Here is a 16989-nt window from a genome sequence, read left to right on the forward strand (position 1 = left end):
ATATATGTAGGTATGTATGTATTATATGTATGTATGCATGTGTGTGTGTTTTATATTTATTCTATTTTAGATATATTGGCCGATTATAAATATATTTTCTCATTTATTAGCCTACAACAGCTTTTACTTGATTAAAAACTATACATAAATAAATACATACATACATGCATGAATAAATAAGACGTCTTTAAAATAAATTTGATATGGTTTTACATTTTTCAATAATTTTACTTTAAGTCAGTTGCTTATGTAGTAGCCTACCTAAAATATGCATATTCATTAAACGATTTCCTGTTTATTTCTTTCGACATCGTTGTCGTGTTAAAATTTGGTTAATGATGATAAATGTTTGATTCAAAATAAAAAGAATCGTTGCTCTAAACTAGTGTTTGTGAGTGCAGCTCTGTGATGGAGTGAGCTGGCAGAATCTCAGCAGCAGCAGCAGCGCGGATATCAGATGAAATGGTTTGGCCCTCGGGGTTGCAGGAAGTTGTAGCAGCTGCCATGTTTAGCTGCTTTGTTGTAGATTTCTTGTAGGTTTCCTGCAGATTTTTTTTAAGTGTTGCAATGGAGACGAGCTGGAGTTCATTTTTATTTCAGGTAAGCCAGCCGTTCGAAATAAATCCCAACTGCGCGGGAAAAATTGAAAATCGTTCGGGACCCTTAAAAACAGCGCGTAGCGCGGAGATTTGAGCTTTAAAAGCGGGATTTTAAGGCAGTAAAAACAATGGCAGCTAAGCTAGCTCACATTAGCCGCTAATGTTGCATCTCTCCCAGACTTCCAGCTGTGAACTGTGAGGGAGACGTACAAGGGATTTCTTTCACTCTTTTCCCCCTTCTCTTTATCATTCACACTCTTTTACGTGCTTTATGCCTTTTTTTGGTTTTAAGTTAAACACTTTTAGAAGACAGCTTATTCCTTTTGTGTACTCATTGATTTTGTTATGACACAATTTGGATGTTTTGACCAGACGCAACGTCCATGTCTGCGTATGTAATAATAGAATACGATGTTTATGTTCATTTTGGCACGTTTTTTTAATACTTAACTTTTCTTTCCCAATCGATCTCCATAATTCTCCTTAATTTCCTGTGTTAGTTTTTATTTGTTGTTAACGCAGCTCCCTACTTTTATTGGAGGGAACATGAGGTTCATTGGTGTTTCAAGATCTTCTCAGCTGCCTAACGTTACGTTACCTAGAACAGAACATGCATATGATGAAAGCAAAAATACTGTAGAGGTTCTTCTGTAGAAAACTTATTATGATACCCCAAAATTCACTATTATGATAACGTTAAACGCAAAGTCTCACAGAACGTTTGTTGTTCTTATTTTCTTACTCAAACTTTAAAAAGGTGTTGAACTTTGCTGTATGGTCAGCCCATGTTCATGCCTCTGACGTCCATAAAGCTTATGCATGTAATGATTAATGTTATTAAAGCAGGCATTCCATTGGTATGTGAGATGCAAATGTGACTTTTGCACTGATGCATGAGGAATCTGCATGTTTGCACTGACATGTGAATGCTTAGGTTATGGCATGTTATTGACTGCATGCAACTCTTTTTACCATTGATCTGATATGAGTTCATACTTTAAACTTAATATAAAGGTACAAATATTGCTTACTCCCATTTAGAATAAGTACATGATAGGTGCTATTCTTTAGTGATCCACCAAATGATGTAATTTACCAGTGGTACCATTGGTGGAACATTTATGCATTTGGCAGATGCTTTTATACAAATCCACTTACATTGCATTCAAAGTACACATTTTTATCAGTTCTTCCCTTCCTTGGGAATCAAACCCAAGAACATGGTGTTGCTAGCTGAGTAGAAAAGTATAAGTATTGTTTTTTTTTAAAAATGAACAAACCAATTATTAAATGTAGTCAAGATATGTAAAGTTCTTAGTATTATTATGAGTGTGAGAAGGTAGGGACTCAAAGCTTTTTTATTAACTTTTCTCTTGGGAGAGAAAACATTTGAATCGCTCTACAGCTCTAGGCTTTGTCCCAGAAAAGTTTCCGAAAATGTATTTATTGAGAAGAAATAGAAGCAGACAATGTCCAAAATGTTGTTGCCAGTTAATGGTAGGAAGGCCTGTAACAACTTCAGTGTGTGCTTCATCATCATCACCATCATCTTAACACTTATTTTTAATTGGACACATACTGAAACAATTTTGCAGATCAGATTTAGCCTTTCCTGTGAGCATAGATTCTTTGTCTGGAACTTTCTTACCACATTATGCAGATTTTCTTCACGCTGCTTATCTTGCATGCACCATTCATAATCCATGTTTGATGTTGTGCATTCTTTACCTCAAATGCTGATCTAGATATTGTCAGTAGCGATCAGAATTCACTCACCACTTAAGAGATAAACAACTCAATGTTTGAATAAAAAAATATACTAAATACATAAGTTATTCTAAAATGTCTTATAACTATGGCTCTAGCTATGAAATCTTTACACTTTATTAATTTACAGTAGTTTTAAAACCACAAGATCAGTGATTTATTAAATCTTGTGTGAACAAAAAAAAAAGAGCTTAATTGTTCTGCTTGATTCCACCCATGTGATGAAGCATCTAATGAGACGACGGTCTAGCGCGTCACTCCTCATTGTTCTGCAGGCGTCTGAGGTTATTCATGAGCGGGGCATTGTCCGGCTCCCAACAGGCATCTCCTAATCCGTCTGCAGCAAACAAAAATCTGATTAACTGGCTTCTGTCTTTGGCGTAAAAGAGATGTGCCTGCTCTTGTTCTTGCCTTTAGATTTTTGATAGATTACATGAGCAGATATGTTGGTTTTGATGTCACATGTTTAATTTTGGCATTGTTATTAAGCTTTTTTTTCTCTATTTCACCAACAGAAATGGCTGTAATAGGCTTAAACAGAATTAACTGTGCATCTGCTTTTTTCACCGATCACTGTTAAAGTTTTGAGGTTTGCACAGCAGACCAGAGTCTGTCAGTTTTTATATCATATTATGAAAGTCCATTTTCCACAATATGGCTGTGCACAAAATGCAGATTATCATATGTACCAATACGACGTTCCAATATATATGCTCACAATAGCAGCGTATTTTAAACGCTTTGAGTTTGCTTAAGATTTCATTTTGCGTTTAGTCATGCTTGTCAGATTTAGATCTGCGTTTTGAAGTACCTACAGTTCTTCCATTTTTATTTCTGTTGGAGTGACCTCAGCCTTCAATGCAGATTTGTATCAAAATCATCCAAGCGGCATGAAGAGCAGGCTAGAGGTCTTCACAGTGCACCCGAGACCCGTCGACCCGGGACCCGTACGGGTTCGGGTCTATATTTTAAATGATCAGCCAGGTCCGAGTCGGGTTCGAGTCATCGGACTCGGAGAACACCCGGCCGTGATCAAACACTGCTTGTGTTTCTTGTAAGGCCATCCTTAAAAATATTTTGGTTTGCAGTAACAGTAATTTTTTTTAAAAAGAAGGTCGGTAGGTCGGTCTATATTTTTTTTTTTTTCAAGTTTCAATGTAAAAAAAAAAAGTAAATTTTTGTGATGGTGATGACGTCCGTATGAATTTAAACAAATTAGCATATCGTGACGTCACTGACTGGGTCTTCAAGCCGTGCCTTCGGGCGCATCATTGCCTTCAATACGTATCAATGCAATCTACAAATGAGAGAACGTTTACTTTGCTTTCTTGGGTTGTCACTTTTGTGAAAAAAATCCTGTTTGATTTGAGTGACGAGTGTTCATTGAATCGATTGTAAAATCGATTTTGCATGTCTAAAGTATTTTACGGCAAATAACACCAAATATAGGTAAATCCACGGACAACAGGCAGGAGGAATGTAAAGATTCAATATATTGGTAAAGACCAATATTTTTGATGATTTATTGGCGTGAAGTTACGTGCACAATGACAAACAGGAGTGCAACATTTTAAGCAGAGTGGACTGCCATAATGCAAAACATTTACTGCAGGCTTCAACATGGCTGTGTTTACGATTAAATTTCAACAACAACAGCGATTTTCTTAGGCTATCAAAAAAAATCTTTTTTCGAATATTCGTCGAATTTAAAATAAAAATCCACATTCGAATGCGCATTCGAATTTTAGGTGTGCATTAAGGAAGCTGCCTTATGAGCCCCGGTACGTGTTCCATTCCATCTCGCCGCGCGCACAGCTGTGTCTACACAACTTTCAAAGGCGGACGAGCTCGACACGCAGTAGGCTATCTGCTTTCTCATCTTTCACCTCGTGTACGCGCACGAGATGCGATGACAATATATGTGTCATTACATTTTAAGGTTATGTTAGACTTTCCAGTTGAAGCCACTTAAAAAAAAAAAAAAAAATCAATGTGGAGAAGATCTTGTTTACATCAAAACTGAAACCAAGCCGTTCACACAGAACGCATATTTCGCGCATTTTCTAGAGGGACACCGTTGGACTCGCGTCTCGCACAAGAGAGCCGCATGTTTAGAAAGACATGTAAAATTAATGTATTAATTTAATATTCTAAAAATATCTCAAGACTTTATGTTGGGTTTTTGTTCCCCATCCCACTGCATCTCATGTTTTTAAATGAAAAAATGTAACCTTATGTGACTGGTTTTCCGCCCTTTTTATTTATTTAACAATGCATGCATACATGATGCTGTTTTGTTTATAGTTCTTTAAGCAACTTAATTAATAATAATTGGTTCATAAACATTATTTTAAATATTATGTTTTTTTCACAGTCATGTATTCTAATGCTTTGAATAAACATGCAGTAATATTTTGCTCGATGCGTTATCTTGAGCCTCAGAAGAGAAGAAAAAAGCTTTTCTTCACCCTAACTGAAATTATGCATTTAAAATTCGAATACAATTCGAATTTTGATCATATTTAAGTAAAAAATTCGAATTTAGTTTTTTCAACTATTTTGACAGCCCTAGGCGATTCAAGTCCGAAACTGTATGAGACTAAATACCGGCTGAATTCACATTTCTGTTGTAGAAAGAGAAACATTGTGCAGAAGTATTATTTGCTGTTATGCGTGTTTGTCCGAAGCTCCAGTTGCTGTGTGAGGCCTGTTTAAAAAAAAAAAAAACCTGGACGCGCTCCGAGAGAAGGCCGTTAAAATTATTTTCTTATTTTCGTTTTCGAAACTTGTGTTGGTTGATTCGTGCAATAGATTTTCGAACATAAAGTGACAGTCGACACGGTCACGGTTTTAGACTAGAGAGGAGAAGGCATGGGAAAAGATCTGGGCACAGTTTTTCCAGAACTTTGTGCCAAGTTAAAGCGGTGTCTAGCTGTTTTAATGAATTTTTTTAGATGTATGATGGTGCCCGAACCCGTATGACTTTGAACAGTGACCGCGAAAATTTAGTTTACTGCAGCCGCAGCCATCATTACCAAGCGCGAACCGTTGACTCTGACAGTGAATGAGAGGAGACGAAGCGAACGCACAGGCCACAGTGTGACATACATGTAAACACAGATGACGTCAATGGGTTTTTTTTTAATTAAAGAAGATAGCCTTCATTTGTATGTAGGCCAAGGCAATTTATATATTTACAATACCTACTTAAATATAATTAATAGTATTTTATTGCATTTGTATTAGCTGTTTGAAGAGTAAAAAAACAATTGGTCGGTCTTAACGCAAATTTACAATCGGCAAGTCGGTCGGACTAAAAGCAAAAAAAAAAATAGAGTCGGTGCTAAATTGACAGGGTCGGTCGAGTTACGGCAAACAAGAATATTTTTAAGGATGGCCTAACCTGCAACTTGTAAAATTAGGAAAAGAAAAGAGTGAGCCAAAAAAAAAATCTCTCTCTCTCTCTCTCTCTCTCTCTCTCTCTCTCTCTGCCCTTAGAATCAGAGCGCGCAGACTCAGAGTTAATGCAAGTGCACGCATGGTGATAATGCTTGCAGACTTGACACACTAATATTTAATATATTTCAAATCAGCAACACAATCTGAGGTGAACTGTCACATGAATGTTTTCTATGATGCTCAAATTGCGTTAAAGCATATTTTAGGTTGATACAGCTAGCATGCATGTGCAGTCTCGATCGCGTTTCATGTTTCTATGGCAACCAGTGAGGGACACTTCGACCGCCAAACCGCGCTTTACATTTTCTACATGAAATATTAGACGGGTCCGGGTCGGTTCGGTGTTGTACATCACGGGTTTCTTTCCGGTTCGGGCATGAATTTTTGGACCCGTGAAGACCTCTAGAGCAGGCCACTGTCACTGTTTGAATGCTTAATGTGTGGCAAACTTGAATGCATCCAAATACAAATGCTAACCCATACCAGCAAATAGTGCTGGGTTAACAATGTTCAGAGCTCCCAAAGCAGCTGTGTCCCATCTAATTGCACATTTTGTAGAGCGAGGTCACTTAATTAAGCTCACAAAGACCGTGGTTTTTAGGTGAAAATGCAAACTGAACATGTCTGCTCTTACATTCTTTTAGGATATATACGCCTGTAAGCTTTAATGTGGCATAGCATTTCCCCGGCTGTCGTCAGAGGTAGGTCCAGCCTGCAAGTCTCATGTTACTGTAGGCTTTACTATATTTCCTCAGCGGTTCAATTGTGTGGGTGAATATCCACCCCCCCCATACCACCAACTGGATGCCGTGACCAATGTGACAATGCAAGCAGCTGCAGAACGGGGAGCCTAATAGTCGTGTAGTCTTTCAGCTACTCTTGTTTTAGGCCCTGCACTAAGGGTTGTACCACACCCCCCTTAACCAACGACCCCACCCTTTATGAGCAAGTTATGCTCTACCAACCTCCACTTAATTTTCCCCACCTCTGCCTGAAGAGATGCTTTTTTGGATTAGACAAAATCTTGCTTATATTTAATTTTTTTTAATTATTTAATTAAGAGTATTATTTTGTATTGCAAGACTTGCTATGTTGTGATTTATAAAACCTTGTTTATTTAACTTATGCTGTTTTTTCTGTTCGTAATTGCATGTAATCCAATTTGTTGTTCCTTCTTTAATTTATAATCATGGTTTTTTTTTGTGTCGTTTTTATGTCTTAACCTGTAACAGATTTTGGCCTCAACTAAAAAAACTTATTTTATCTTCTTATAATATTTGTAATTTTCAGGCCCGCATATCATTTTAAACCAATATGAGATTCTTTCTTTTGTGGATCACTAAACAAATTTAGAAGAATTTTAAAGGGGTAGTTCAACCCAGTATGACAATTCGTCCATCTTATACCATCGAAACATCCTAGGTGTATGTGACTTTCTTTTTTCAGAATAATCCAATTGGAATTGTATTAAAAATTGTCCTTGCTCTTCCAAGCCTTTCAATGGGGGTAAGTGGGTGTTTGTTGTCAACAGTTCAGAATGACATGAAATAAAGTGCATGAATCTGTAATAAAACATCCGTCACACGGCTCTGGGGGATGAATAAAGGCTCCCTGTAGCGAATCCATGCGTTTTTGTAGGATAAATATCCAGATTTTAAACGTAATGAACACTTTTTTTTCTCACGTCTGCTGACTCTGGGACATGAAAGACGTGCAAGCAGAAGATGGAAGACGTATGTGTCGTGTGCGCACAAATCCTCATTTTGTGCTTCTAATTCATGACTAGCATTTTGTTTTGTTCTATCTCCGTGCTCGTCACTAACTGCGCAGCGCTGACGAACTACAACTTACGCCTGCACATCTTCTGCTTCCCAACAGTCTTTTTACTCAGAAGTGAGAAAAAAAAGTGTTTATTGCGTTTGAAATCTGTATATTTATCTTACAAAAACGCATGGATTCGCTACAGGGGGCCTTTATTCATCCTCCAGAGCCGTGTGGCGGATGTTTTATTAAAGATTCGTGCACTTTATTTTACCCCCATTGAAAGACTTGGAAAGAGCAAGGACAATTTTTTTAATACAACTTTGATTGGATTATTCTGAAAGAAGAAAGTCACATACTCCTAGGATGCTTCGAGGGTGAGTAGAAGATGGACGAATTTTCATTCTCTCTTTACAATGAAATTAAATGGAAACCGATGCTTTCATACTCTGAATTACTGTAATAGCTGTATTGCACTATATTCCACTTTTTTTTTTTAATTTAAAGATATGAAGTTGCCAGTGCTGATAGCTTTTTAGGCAGTGCACCAACCTGAGTTTGAATCCCGAATCAAGGACCTTTCCCGATACCGTCCCCACATTACTTTCCCACTTTGCTTCCTGCCAGCTCTGATCTGTTTTCTGATCCTATCATAATAATGGCAAAAATGCCAAAAATAAATATTGGGGGGGACAGATCGTTTTCCCCTCCACAGTAGCTATCAAATTTCATTTGCTTTTCCACATACTAGACTATTCAAACATGCAAGAACCAGCAATGTTTGTTAAGTGGCATTAACAACATTGACATCTTGATTTGCCATGTTTGAATATGCAAATGATATTTAAGAATTGCAAGAATTTACAAAATGTATTGGATATTTTTATGACAGGTTTGGTCACCCCGTCCCACCTTCACTTATAGAAAAGAGCTATGTAAACGACTTGCTCCTTTGACCATGTAGTCTCACCATGTGTGTTTTGCAGTTGTTGTTGTGTATGACATGATGTAAGTTTAGCAGAATGTCCTGAGCCCGTGATGCCAGTCACATGTGGAAGCACTTTCATTACAAGCTCAGATCATTTTACATGCAGTAGATTTATGTTTGCAGGCTGCAGGCTGTGTTTTTCTTGTGCAAAAACACTGAAGTCTCTGATATAAAGAACAGTTTTGCACATTTGCATCTTGCCCTTACGTGATCTAAAGATTCTAGTTAGTCACACAGGAATTATGTTGGCCAAGAATTACGTCTTTTTCTCTTAATGCATCTGCTTTTTCTCATCTTGAAGTATGTTGCTTTTTTCTTAAAGAGTTGCTTTTTATGGACAGTTTTTGGCAAGTTTTTTACATCTGAATGCATTACAGTACACATTCCTTCTCATACTCTCTCCCTCACTTTCTGTTCAGCTTTCTCAATTGCTCCAGTATCTCATTAGTCATCCTGCACTTTACTGAACAGCTGACTGTCCCCCTGCTAGGTCCCAGTCAGGGCTTCTCTTGTTTTCCAAGTTGTACAGATGCCCTGGAAATGAGTCAGTTTCTATTTTTGCTAAACATTTGACACCGTCTCTCAGCTGAAGTCGTGTCTACCTCATACTGGCCAATAGCAGCGCTGGCCCATAGTATCACAGCTAGGCTTTTCACACAGCTCGGGCTATGAGTTTGCATCATGTGTTCAAAGCGAATGATTGGCATACACAGTCAAGTTTTATTACAGAAGATTTTGTTATTTATAATTATTTAAAATAGAATATATATTGGCTGACATTTAGTATTTAAATTAAACCTTTATCATCACTTAATGCTTGCTTAATTTTTAAATGTACTTATAATTTATTAATACTGTTACATGTAATATTTAGAAGTCTTAAAATTAATGTTTTTTTTATACTGTGATGTTGTGATGCCTAAATTCCCTTGTAGCATGACTGATTTTTGGTTTTCATTTTTAATATATTTAGTAGGACTGATAAGCGATTACAATTTTTAATCTAATTACATGATGTGGTGATTTAATCAAATTAAAGACATCAAATTTGGAGAAATTCCACAAAATATAATTTAAAGTCATTGTTGTGTAAAGCATCAGGCATTACAAAAAGTAGGTTCAGCAATAAATATTTAGTTTGATAAAATTTATTACATAGCCTACTCTTTTGGACTATGTGAAAATTGTCATTTTTGGTTGGGTGAACTATAACTTTAATAATTTATTTTCTTAATTTTATTGTTATTAATATGAAAATATGAAATAATTTCTTTAATGAAATTATAATAACTCTAAATAAACTAAAACTGCCAGTAGGTGGAGGTAAATGTCTTGATGATTAAGTCATCGATTCATTTATTCATTCGTTCGATTAGTTCAAATGGCTGATTCATTCAGGAGTGAAGTAAAGGGTTCTTTCTGAATGGTTGAATCATTAGGCTTGTTCGACCTGAAGCGGATCATCACCATCAGACCGATCAGTGTGTGACATCAAAGAACTGCAAGAGCTTAAAGAGCAGATGACTCTTTGTGCTTTTGAATCGCCAAATGGTTCACCAAATTCCTTCAAAACGTGGATTACGAAATGAAATGCCGCTGTGGGTTGCAATAAAGGTATACAATAAAGTATTATAATGATTGCTTTTATATTATTAGAAATAGAAAGGCAAACATAATTATTTCTCGTTTACCTTCAGCATATACACATTTATTTAAAAAAAATTTTTTTAATGTTTATTAAACATTTAATTTCACAAACTTTGCAGACTTATTTGGATCTAGCTGTGAGATCTCGTAAAGTATGCATTTATATATTGCATAATATATAATAATTTACAAAAAACTACATCGGTTGTCAAAAAAACAATATCGGTCAACCACTCAAATACACTTTATGTCAGTTTCGATTTTGTTTCAGGACTAAAAGCTTCAAAGTATTGTTCGACATGTTAAGATGTCTTCTCTTTCTATCTCAGCAGGCCAATGAAGCCCTCCACCACCAGCACCAGAACAGCCTGCTGCCACTGCTCAACTCTGAGCCGCAGGATCAAAAGCCTGTTCTTCCCATCCTGCTCGACCAGAAACCCCCAGTCAGTGCGGCTGACCTCCTCAAAGACAACATGGGCAGTGGGACAGGCGGAGGGGGAGGAGGTGGTGGTGGCGGTGGAGGTCAGGTAGTAATAAAGAAGGAACCCAAGTCAAAGACACCCTTCATATGTGGCTACTGCAGCAAGGCCTTTCGGGACAGTTACCACCTCCGGCGACATGAGTCCTGTCACACGGGCATTAAGATGGTGTCACGGCCCAAGAAGACAACCACAGCGCCCACCATGGTGCCTCTCATTTCCACTGTGCCACGCGACAACAACGGCAACCCCTCCTATGTCTCCACAGTGGCGGGCATCCTCACCACTGTCACCACCTCTGCACCTACAGCCGCGGGCGTGATGTCGGTCCTGCCTCAGCAGCAGCCGGCCGTACCCAAGAAACCCCCCAAACCGGTGAAGAAGAACCATGGCTGCGAGATGTGCGGCAAGGCCTTCCGTGACGTCTATCACCTCAACCGCCACAAGCTCTCACACTCGGATGAGAAGCCCTTTGAATGCCCCATATGTCACCAGCGTTTTAAGAGGAAGGACCGCATGACCTACCATGTGCGCTCGCACGACGGTGGCGTGCACAAGCCGTATATCTGCTCTGTTTGTGGGAAAGGCTTCTCTCGGTATGTGCAGCAATTCTTATTTTTGTTTTTTAATAGAAGAAACCAATTTGTCTCACTTATTTATGTAGCGCTTTAAACAATATATAATGTTTCAAAGTAATAAGCAGGAAAATAACAGAAGCAATGATGAAAACTTCTTTAAAGAAAAGACGAATGCAAATTCTACTGTAAAGCATCTGTAAATAAGACAGGTTATTTATCCTGAAATCATTTAATTTTCTTTTTACAAGCATCCACAAGCTTTCATGACTGCGGTTGCCAGGTGTCAAAAGTTTGAATTCCCCAATCACAGCTTTTCTCTTACATGAATACATTTTCTGCATAGTGCCATCATTCAGTGCAGTTCAAGTTTTGCTCTCATCCATGTAAAGCGACGCCATTTTTTATTGTTTATGATTTCATCTCCAACAGACCAGATCATCTTAGCTGTCATGTCAAGCACGTACACTCCACAGAACGACCCTTTAAATGCCAAGTTACGGTAAGACTGCGCATGCCCCTCGCTCTCCTGGTCTGTGGCATTCTGTCCACACACTGATTTGTTTCTGCGTCACTGCAGGCCTGCACATCCGCCTTCGCCACCAAAGACCGTCTACGTTCACACATGATACGGCATGAAGGCAAAGTCACCTGCAACATTTGCGGGAAGATGCTGAGTGCCGCCTACATCACCAGCCACCTGAAGACCCACGGCCAGGCCGGCTTCACCTCCCCCTGTAACAAAGGTATGTCAGTTCTCCAACAGTTCTCCAACTTTCACACTTGAGCCAAATAAATTAGTGCTTTCTGACTGTTTGCCACCTGTGTGATTTGATGTGGCCATTACAAAATGGAATTGTCCTTTTTTATTCACTTTTCATTATATTAGGTGCTAAAGGGTATTTTCCCAAAAATGTAAGCTGTGTACTATTACGGCTGCACGATTAATTGAAATGGAATCGAAATCGTAATTCAACAGAAGTTGTGATTTTCATGTGTATCATTCAGAGAAACACGGTTCTGTGATCAGCACTAAATCTTCATCCAAAGGCCAGATGGCGCTCTTGTGCTGAAAATATAAATATGATGCAAAAAAGAAACCCAGGAAATCACTGCAGAAAATCCATGCAGCTGAATAAAGAGGAGATTTAACTGCTATCATTGATTCAACATGACTAATAAACACACGACTATGACAATATATGGTTTATCTGAGTTGGAAAGAACACAAACAAAGCCTTATTTTGTTTATATAAAGTGCAATATTAGTATATTATTATAGTTATATTTCAATTTCACAAATAAATGTGCAGCATTTTGTAAAAGCAATAATAAAAGGACATATTTAATTTATAATTTATCTTAAATCTCATTTTGTTTAAAAAAAAAAATCTTTAAATCAATCTTTTAATCAAAATCAAATCGTTAAATCAAATTGAATGGAATCGTGAGTTGAGTGAATCGTTACATCCCTATTATTTTATATTAAAATAAAGTATATTTATAATGCAGTGCCGTTATCACTGCTTAGAATACTATGAAATATGTTATGTGCCTTATTCTGTGTAATAAGTCACATATTGGATATTCAATTATTTCACTAGTCCCATCACATTATGCATTTCAAAACTACTACAATTAATTTACTAGAAATATTTATATTTTTCATAAAATGTTCAATTAGATAACAACAAAAAAAAGTTTACAATGAAAATTTTAACTTTTCCTTTAGGAACGTTTTTCATTTAACACTGTATATTTATAATTCTTAAGAAACATTGGTCTTTAACAATGTATTATATTTACTAGAAGTATTTATAAAAATACATTTTGACAAAAAAAAAATAGATGGTATGTAATGCAAAACATTGTTTTTTTTTTAGGTTTTACTGATATTTTCAAGACAATCAAAAGTAATGTTTGACAATTTAGCCAGTTTAAAAAAATGGATGATGGTGACAAATTTGCAACAGCAGTGTGGAATATATTGCAGTAAACCGAATGTAAAAATAAATGTATAAGATCAATAGGTTTAAAATAATCAGTGGCAATACAGCTACTCTCCTGAAACTCTCACACTAACCATTGGTCATCTTTATTAATGAACCATGCTTTGTCTTGCCCACAGTGTAACCCTAGAAATCACCCCAGTGTTTTATTCATTCGTAACTTTTTTTTACTTTTTCCGGTCAGACTCTAACAACGTGTGCAACTCTGCCCCAGTCACATCAGTCACTGCTTCAACTGCGTCCAACACTACAGCCATGAACCGCGGCATCGCCAGCAACCCTGTTACCATCGCCGCCCAGATGAACATCACCACCAACACGGTCAACATCACCTCCCCCATCAGCCTTCAGCATCCAGTCACCATCACTGCTCCCGTCAACATCGCCTCGGTCAACATCCCAGCTACGGCGCCCATGAACATCGCCCATCCTGTCGCCATAACCTCGCCCATGTCAATGAACATCACCGGTCCACTCAACATCGCCATGAGGCCAATGGAAAGCATGTCTTTCCTCTCGCAGGTCCTGCCTTCTTCTCCTCCCTGGTAGAACCCAACGCCCCACCCGCCTTCTCCTAGTAAACCTCATGTCTCCCGTTTTAGTCTTCCTCTCCAGCTGTGAGGGGGAAAAAAAGAGTCTGGAGGAATGGCGAGTATAGGAAAATGACAGTCCGCAGCGGCAAGGAATCATGCAGATGTTAGCTGGCACTTTGCATCTCCTTCGCTCGGCTGAGAGATTGTCTAGAGTTTAGTGATGGACAGAAAAAATAGCTATTGCATGGAGTGGAAGACTGACATGCTGTATGTTTGGTGATTTCACTTTTCTAGTGCCAGAAAATCCTTGCCAGTCGGCTGTTTGAAGCGGAGCGCTTCATTGTTAGTGTTAACGGTTTAAGGACTTTGGCAAATATTAACTGTGAGGATTTTATTTTTGTTACGTTAGCTTGCTTATCAGTATTTCATAGTTTTATGCATATTAATGAGTCACGTACAGCAAAAGGGACAGTGGCTTCCATTAATGGAAGATGAGTGTTTTATTTTTTTTGAGACAATACTCTACAAATGAGGAAAATGTAGAACAAGTTTATAAAAGGCCTCCTTTCATTGTAAGCCTTTTAATCTGTAGCTGTATTATTATTATTATTATTTTTATTATTATTCTTTATAGGTAATCTTTGGAGTTGGTCATTCCTGATTTTAGAATAATTACGTTCTGTTTCAATAGCTGGGATATTCTTCTGCTTAGTGGGGTTGAACATTAACCGTTACAGTCTTGCACTGAACACATATCTCTTTGGTGTTTATTCTGACGGCAGTATTATTTTAGATCAAATATTTTTAGTGTTCGCATAGATGCCTGGTCACCAAGTGGCCGACTTCAACACAGAAAGGTCCATTTGTATTCTTAAGAGCATTTAGTTTTGTAACCGTGTAGTTTTTGCTCTTCCTTTCCAAAGGACGAGGGCTGTTTTTCCTTAGGACCTTTTGCTCAGGAAATTTGCTGAGGATGTCCCAACTTATTCGACTCCTGTTACGGACAGAATCGCGCATAGCGCTTTCTTCCAGACCTAATTTTTTACGCAATTAACACAGTAAACAAAGTTCCCTTTATTGGTGAAAACTGAGAAGCACCTCAGAAGTCGAGGTGCCGTATATTCTTCAGCCGTTGACGTGATCGTCCGTCACAGGAGCATACAAATAACCTCTGTTGCTTGTTCGTTTTCCCAAGTCACAGTAAAAACCAAAACTGCCTTCAAATTTTCAGGGTTTGTCATATTGTTTGGAGTAACCCTGTTTAAAAATAACAGAGAAAACCGGCTTGCGCAGATATCACCAAACTAGTTATTCTCTTCGATTTTCCTATCCCTGATAGATATAATAAGCAATACTCCTTTCTCAGTCCTCCTTTTGACCGAGCCAGACTGCTGTCGTACCTGTTTTGTGTTGTGATATGGAAAAACCGATGCAAGGTATGTAGTCACACGTGGCCCTCTAAACCAGGGTTGTGTGTGCTTGTCTGATGTGAATGAGTCTCAAACAGAGAGTAAAACCAGCAGAAGTTGATCGTACTTTAAATGATGATGTCATAGCTACCACCGCGCTTTGGCGTAAATCGCCAGAAGAGGGTTTAGTTTTGTGTTAACTCGCACCCCCAGTGATTCCCAACCAGCGTTGACCTGGTAACAAAGCATTTGCAGTCTTAAGTTAGTATTACATGGACTTCCATGTAGGGATGTTAAAGCAAAAATCGCTTAATGGCCTGTTTTAAGTTTTCATTTTGTTTTTTTTAAACGTTGCCTTCTGTAGAGGCGGATTATTACAACTGAGAACTGGAATTTGAGGAATGTGGCTGAAAAAAACACTACAACAAAAAACTAAAACAAACGAAAGGGTTTTTAATTGTGCTTGTGATTTAAAATGTTTGTCCTTCCACAATGGCGTCACTTCCGTGCCTGAACTGCATGTCTGAAAATGCCACCGTGAAACACATCAGTCTTCTCTCAGATAAGACGAGCAGTGCTCAGCGATGGAAACTGCCTGGGCGGCCAACTGCAGTTTAACTGTTTACCAAATGTGTGTGGAGATTTAGAATCTATTTTGCATATAAAATATCATGTTGCAATTTTGGAGGAATTTGTTGTTGGTGTTTTTTTTTTTATATATATATCCTATAAAGTGTTGCTCATGAAGTTACTCCTTATGCATCAGTATCTTTTAAAGAACATTAATGGGGCAAAAACAAGAAAAGACTTGGTGTTCATTTTGGATAGGACCGTTTAAATGAGTTAAGTCCTTTCATGTCCTTTTTGATTAAATTGGCAAACCCATGTGAAGGCCAATGAATGTATATCTTTGTACAAAAACATTTAGCTCAGAGAACGTGGTAGTTACGATAGACACATGCAAGGAAAAACACAAGTAAAATAACCTTTTATAAGACTTTTTTGTATTAGAACATTAACATTGATAATTTTGTATATATATGAAGACTAGGCTTTTTTTGGTTAGCAGAAAGGTAAAAACATTCCTACATTTTTTTTTTTTTTTTAATGTACGTCAAGAATAATTATGTAAACACATTGCGCAATGTTTAATGTGCCTTTTATTTGGGTTGTCTAAATAAAAGAAAACTGTCAAGTATGATTTGCCTCATTCTCTCAATGCTTTGCAGGGAATTTTGATTTTGTCAAATGATAGATTTCACATAAATGCTGCATCTTTAGACTTTCTATTCATCAAATAACTGTTTCCAGCATTGATAGTAGGAAGCAATGTTTCTTGGGTACCGAAATAGCATATTAGTTTGATTTCTGAAGGATCATGCCTCACAAAAGACTGGACTTCTTTCCAGTCTTAAAAGTTCATGAAAATGAATACATAAGGGCATACATTAGTCCTCTGACCGTATAAGCAATGACTGATGCATATATGACCTTTCATTTTTCTTGTATATCTTGAGTGAATGTCATACAGATTTAAATCTAAAATGCTGATAAGAATTTTGATCAATTTGCAGTGTTTTAAGAATTATTCTTAGATATTATTCCTGATAGATATATACATTTTAAACAATTTTACTAAAGGTAAATTATACTAAGATCATGTTAGGGGGAAATTCAGGATAAGAGCAAGTTATAATCTACATTTAAATGCTCTATATCTTTGTCTATTTTAAGTATTATAATGCAGATAATCTCTTATTTGT

The 16989-nt window shown here is 37.4% G+C and overlaps 1 protein-coding gene and 1 long non-coding RNA gene across 3 annotated transcripts in view; both read left to right on the forward strand.

Annotated features, from left to right (window-relative positions):
* Positions 1 to 16989, forward strand: part of LOC132108398 (uncharacterized) — a 143169-nt gene that overhangs the window by 92247 nt on the left and 33933 nt on the right. The gene's annotated exons all lie outside the window — the stretch shown is intronic.
* On the forward strand, positions 381 to 16424 carry LOC132107860 (vascular endothelial zinc finger 1-like). Of its 2 annotated transcripts, none has more exons than XM_059514164.1 (5): positions 381 to 600; positions 10554 to 11296; positions 11708 to 11777; positions 11856 to 12021; positions 13469 to 16424. In XM_059514164.1, exons 1-5 carry the CDS (start codon positions 568 to 570, stop codon positions 13831 to 13833), a joined length of 1377 nt encoding a protein of 458 aa, XP_059370147.1. In that variant the 5' UTR covers positions 381 to 567; the 3' UTR covers positions 13834 to 16424. The 2 variants fall into 2 exon arrangements, with proteins under 2 accessions (XP_059370147.1, XP_059370146.1); XM_059514163.1 differs by having other exon boundaries at positions 382 to 600; positions 10551 to 11296.

Source organism: Carassius carassius, chromosome 28, assembly GCF_963082965.1.
Source record: "Carassius carassius chromosome 28, fCarCar2.1, whole genome shotgun sequence".
Classification (NCBI taxonomy): domain Eukaryota; kingdom Metazoa; phylum Chordata; class Actinopteri; order Cypriniformes; family Cyprinidae; genus Carassius; species Carassius carassius.

What these genes read in the sequence shown, in the direction of transcription:
- LOC132107860 (XM_059514163.1), top strand. Translation starts at nt 568, where the DNA reads ATGGAGACGAGCTGGAGTTCATTTTTATTTCAG. An exon ending in TGTGGGAAAGGCTTCTCTCG is followed by an intron (nt 11,297 to 11,707) that starts GTATGTGCAGCA and finishes CATCTCCAACAG; the next exon opens with ACCAGATCATCTTAGCTGTC. An exon ending in CACCTCCCCCTGTAACAAAG is followed by an intron (nt 12,022 to 13,468) that starts GTATGTCAGTTC and finishes TTTTCCGGTCAG; the next exon opens with ACTCTAACAACGTGTGCAAC.